The sequence below is a fragment of the Amphimedon queenslandica genome, unplaced genomic scaffold (assembly GCF_000090795.2).
Source record: "Amphimedon queenslandica unplaced genomic scaffold, v1.1 AMPQUscaffold_13353, whole genome shotgun sequence".
Taxonomy (NCBI): domain Eukaryota; kingdom Metazoa; phylum Porifera; class Demospongiae; order Haplosclerida; family Niphatidae; genus Amphimedon; species Amphimedon queenslandica.
In genome coordinates this window covers 136,465-141,853 of record NW_003546411.1, presented here as the reverse complement: position 1 = coordinate 141,853, position 5,389 = coordinate 136,465, and the positions used below count along the sequence as shown (strand labels likewise).

Sequence of the window (5,389 nt, the reverse complement as noted above, 5' to 3'; positions counted from 1 at the left end):
GATATAATATGCAAATTTAACCTACAATTGTGTAGATAGGTAACTTGTCAAACTTTGATAATCCTACCCTTTTGAAGGAATTGGAAACTTTGTCACAATAGTTGTGCATCTCTTAGTAAACACAGATGCAACTGTGAAAAGAGGCTGACATGATCAAATTTTCAACCCCACTGCTGTAACTGGTTTAAGTATTTATCTGAATTTATTAGGAATGATACAACCCAGCCCTGCATGCCCCTGGTGCTACTATTCAGCTATATTTGTGGTCATTAATGATAATTAATAAAGCCCATTAAATTACAAAACACTTACCACTGCTTGCTATTGCTGACAAGAAATTATCAGGCACCAGTCCAACCTTACCACCAGCTCTGATCTTCCACCAGCCATCTTGATCAGTTTCTGTACTGATAATATCAACAGTGTCACCTTTTGTTACAGACACTTCATCATCCTGATCAGCATGGTAAGAGAACATCACTTTAGCCTTTTGTGGCTGTGACTTTTTTACTGTTGGTGCTGGAGGGCCTAGGGCTGGCTTAAGAATAGAAGCAGGGGCTGTTACCTCACTTAGCTAAAACAGAGAGTGTTAGTAGTATGCATAGTGTAAAACTGACAGTGTATAACAAGTCAGTTTAATTTGCTTACTGATGGTCCTATTGCAGGTGAAACTGGTGTAAGTTTTTGTCTGAGCTTGTTCGGATTGATACCACCTAGCCCTGGCATTGCTATCATTGAAGGGGGCCTTGCCTTCTCAGCTATCATATACAGTATCATAATAAGATGCATGCATAGAGGCTAGGATTCTCCTACCTGGTTTAGGTGTTATACTAGAAAAAACAGGAGAAGAATCTTTTTCCTCAGCCTCTTCTATTAGCTGAACAAAATTAGACGGGAACACGCCTTCTCTCCCATCAAGCTTCCCTCTCCACCATCCTTCCTCCTCCTCCCCCAGTACTTCTACAGTGCTCCCGAGGGGCAGGTTCAGTTCATCAGGGTTCTCTGCTGTGTAACTGTATGCAACCTTAGCTCTTCGCTTACAAGTATTGCCTGCCAATTCAGCTATATAAAATAATTATTATAATCTCAATAGCATTGTTAAAATATTTGAAAAGAAAACTAGTGTAACTTTCAATGTTGCTTACTTCTTAAATTAGAAGTATCTACTGCCTCTACTTTCGGCTTTAGCTTCACAAAATTGTCGGGAAACACCCCTCTAATGCCATTAAGTGTTCCCTCACACCAACCCTCCTCTATCTAAAAACAAGATCATAGACATTTATGACATTAGACTATAGGCCCATCCTGCAGTCAATTGGCATGATCACTAATTGTACCTATGCCACCTATAGTGGTGGCAAGAGATAATGACAATGCATGTGCTAAACCTGAGAGAAAAAAGATTAGAAAAAGTGCAAAAAAACTCCAGCTAGGTTGCACCTAACAATTGCATGTATACTTCACTATTTCACTCTTATCCACGTATACCCATTTCTAATTTTTACCAATTTTAAAAGTTGCTTCAAAGCCATGCATGTACAGTACATGTACTACTGTGGTGCTTGTCAGCTCATGAAGCATGCTGTTTAGCTCACTTAGAATGATACTTTGCGGGAAACCCTGCTGTATGTTACTTGTTAATTTGCAACATTATCTATAGTACAGATTGCTATATCTATGTTAGCCTGCCGGTATTTCAGCCGTAACCACACACCTTGCTGCAGTAATTTATTCTCACCTAAGAAGGTCTATAGACCCTATTGGGCACTAACTTCTGCAAGTAATTATTGCATTATGGTATCCACCAACACACACAATTTGGACAGCAAAATGGCTACTAGATCCAAAGAGAAAAACAAACAAGAGACCTTAGTGGCTTCCAGAGCTTGCCTGAGTGGAAATAAATGTAAAGAATAAAGGCCAGAATGTCTCCTGAGTAAAAGCTTCACTGCACTCGAAGCAATTTGTCAGTAAAGGCTTTTTTGGCCTCCTATCCATTGGTTTTATTATCCAGAAGAATTTTTCATTAAAGAATGTGGTTATAGGGCACGGAAGATAATGAATGATATCTCATGTACATTATCTATAATTGCATGCAGAAGTTATATAGCACCCAATAGGACTGTAGCCTCTTGTATTAGCATAAATTTTGTTCCTATATACTTCAATTGCAGTTAACAAAAATGTGTAGGAATATCAAATTTATTGTAATGAATGTATGGCCTCAATATGACTCATTGCTTTTTGCACGCTTATGTGCAACCAGATTTGCTATTGAAATAAATGGTTGCAACACACACCAAAACAAAAAAAACAATAATTGTTTTGTATGTATGATTTCAAAACTAATTTGTCCTACATATTACCACTGTAGGTATTAAAAGTTGCTTGCTATTGTTGATTGCTATATAGTTTTGATTGCATCATAGTCTAATTAAGAGATGTGAGGGTGTTGGGTGTGGCTGCAAAGTGCAAACTGACAGCATGGCAGTTGTTACAGTACAGAGAAAGTGTGAAATCTTGATCGCTAGAGTTGTCACAGTCCAGTGAAAGTGTCAAATCTTCATTCTTGGGCTAACTGCTGGAAGAAGCTTGAGTTTCTTGGTCTTCTACTCAATGCACACACACATTTATTAGGCTCTATTTGTTCCATACAAACTCTTGTCAAGCATCTGAAGTTTATAGGCCTAAACTACTCTTCCCAAGGACAAGCGTCTCATGTAAAGTCAAGAGGAAGTAATTTTTAGGCAATCATATTTTCAAAACAAAGACAATTCCAGCAAAACACTATGTTATTTTTTCAGATCAAGTTTCTGTGACTCCAAAATACTAAAAAGCACTGTTACTCGAAGTAAGAAAAAATCTATCAAGAACCTGCTACATTTGCCAAAATTGATGGCTTTTGGTGCCTTCCATTGCCGGTTATACTTGATAAAGTAGTGGAAAGTAACTGTATAGCCCATGGGGAAGTTTTGGTGACTGTAGGAGAGCCCCTTTTAAAACCACAGAGCCTCAAAGTAAGAATTGCGGTGGACAGAATGAATGGATCATAGATGAATGAATGAATAGTCCTTGCCCACATTAATCGCTGGCAAGGCCAAAAATTCCAGCACCATGTGTGTATGTAGTATCTATGGTTGCACAAAAAGCAATGCAAGATCAACCCAACCCCGTGACGAGACTAGATTAACCCCATCAGCAAGTGTAACTACTTTCAACTCACCACTGTCACATCAGTCACTATATCCCCAACATTAAGGCTCAGTTCATCGTCCTGCTCTGTGGAGTAATCGAATAAAACGACACCTTCTGTAATGTAAAGAACACAAATTTGACGAGGATCATAGCCTAGGATGATGTATCTTACCCATATCAAGCAGTAGCCTAATGGCTCACAGCTATGGGCGTATGCGTATCTTATGGGTGTGGCTCATCTGAATTTGTAGATTGTAGGTCATGCATGTATGATACAAGACACTGCCCAAAATCAATGAATCAAGCCTGATTACAGAATTAATACAGTCTGACAAGTATCATTGCTAAATCATACATGTTGCTCTGGCTGAACCAGTATGAATTCCAGCATGATTGTATCAAGGCTGATAGATCCTGCTATGCCCATTGCCATATTAGCTGCCCAAAATCCATGATTCAGGATGCATTAGGCCGGATCAGGACTAACATCATTTATGATTCAATCACAAACTCTTGGCTGTTATCTATGGTGAAGCCACAAAGGACTGATAAGTAAATCAGTTGCAAGATCAGCCGATCAGACAAAGTGGTAATTGTACATGTATATATAATACATAATGATTGTATCTATTTACCGTATTGTAACTTTTACTGATATTTTCACCAAAAAAAGATGGCTTTACTTATATTTCTCGATTTTTGGCCTCAGCCAAATTTTGTCAAAATTGAAAAGGAGAAAATTCTCCATTAAAAAAATTTTTCCTCATTTCCTGATTGATTTTCAATCAAAAATTAAATTTTTATAAGTTTTTAAAGTTGCTCCATAAGCCATGTACTATTGTAATACTTTTTAGCTCATTTGTGGGTAACACTGACATACACATGTAGGTCTTTTATCATTTCATTATTATTTCAGATTTTTCTCAATGTACATGTACATGTACTTTTTATTATTATTATAAATTAGAAATTATCCTCGTGAAGTCAAGGTCATCAAAAGATGTGGATTGCATTATTGAATCAGTCGCTGATCCTGTATCAAGACCCTGACACTGATCCCTTGCAGTCCTTTACACTAGTTGATGCTATGGTCCGTCACTGTACTGATGCACCTGGTTTCAGGTCACGCCCATCATTCTGTCATATCAAAGACGAGTTCACTATAGTAGTTGAGTTATCTGATCCAACTAACGCGAGCAATGAACCAGAGACAATCTCATTGTCCTTTTCAGATAAAGATGATATGGTGAGTGAGGGCTCAGTGCCAGTCAACTTCCTTTTCTATCTTTCATTCTCCATACTGTAGGAATGACACCCTGTACTGTATAGTACAGGGTATTTTGTTTAAAATTGACATAAATGTATTTGTTTATTATTATAATTAAAATTGATTTTTTCCATGTTTTCATTTAATTGTTACAGACAGTTGAACCAAGAGCTAGGGATGGAGAGTGTGTGTAGTGTGTACTACTGGTTTCTCACTGATGAGTGACTGGCCAGGTGAAGAAGGAATGGACATATTCTATTTATTTCCAAACAGCAAACTAATGGATGTCATATCAATGTGGAGTGACAGTATGACTGAACTGGGTAGCTCATCAACTCATGCACGGACCATTCGTCTCACGTACCGTAACCGCCTCTCATTTAAAACAAGGCGTGGCCAAGAAACTGATAGAGAGGTTATATTATTAGCCTATCAGGTACACAGTACATATTATGAGTGCTTGTGTTTTATTGGTGTTTGTTTTTAGTATAGTAAAGATGTACTCAATGATTATTATCTTGTTCCTTCACTTGATATTGCTCTTGATATTATAGCAAGAATGGCACAGGTACACCTCAATATATTTATACATGTACTATAATAACATAAGAAATTTTGTGAATTTTCATAATTTTATACTTGAAGCAGTTAAGAAGCGTTTTGGTGTTTTTGTTCATTATTATTATTATTATCATTATTATTAATCAATAGATTGATTATGGTGATTGTAGTTCCCTCACTAATGCACAAGACATTGCTAAAGATGCAGTGAGGAGGTTTTGCTGTCGTAAATTCACAATGAACATACTACCACATGACATGGAGCTACTGAGTAGCCGTTTATTACAGAAATGGAAAGGATATCATAATATCAGTCGCCAGTCTTGCTCTAGAATGTTACTGACACTGTTAGCTGACACGTGGGGG

The 5,389-nt window shown here is 37.5% G+C and overlaps 2 protein-coding genes across 3 annotated transcripts in view; one reads left to right on the top strand and one right to left on the bottom strand.

The window, feature by feature from the left end:
* Positions 1 to 3,784, bottom strand: part of LOC100640290 (SH3 domain-containing kinase-binding protein 1-like) — a 4,723-nt gene extending 939 nt beyond the window's left edge. Inside the window, exons 1-6 of the mRNA XM_003387316.2 lie at positions 3,368 to 3,784; positions 3,224 to 3,309; positions 1,146 to 1,257; positions 814 to 1,062; positions 649 to 758; positions 313 to 574 (exon numbers count right to left, since the gene is read on the bottom strand). Of these exons, the coding sequence (XP_003387364.1) occupies positions 313 to 574; positions 649 to 758; positions 814 to 1,062; positions 1,146 to 1,257; positions 3,224 to 3,309; positions 3,368 to 3,371 (823 nt within the window). The 5' untranslated portion in view covers positions 3,372 to 3,784. The remainder of the gene's footprint in view (positions 1 to 312; positions 575 to 648; positions 759 to 813; positions 1,063 to 1,145; positions 1,258 to 3,223; positions 3,310 to 3,367) is intronic.
* Positions 1 to 5,389, top strand: part of LOC105313113 (pleckstrin homology domain-containing family H member 1-like) — a 35,763-nt gene that overhangs the window by 17,630 nt on the left and 12,744 nt on the right. The window contains exons 18-20 of one of the 2 annotated variants that reach the window (XR_002185235.1): positions 4,638 to 4,898; positions 4,950 to 5,030; positions 5,174 to 5,381. The exons of the other annotated variant lie outside the window; for it this stretch is intronic. The gene's annotated coding sequence lies outside the window, so the exon portion shown is untranslated. Of the gene's footprint in view, positions 1 to 4,637; positions 4,899 to 4,949; positions 5,031 to 5,173; positions 5,382 to 5,389 lie in introns of those variants that run through there. 2 annotated transcript variants of the gene reach the window in all.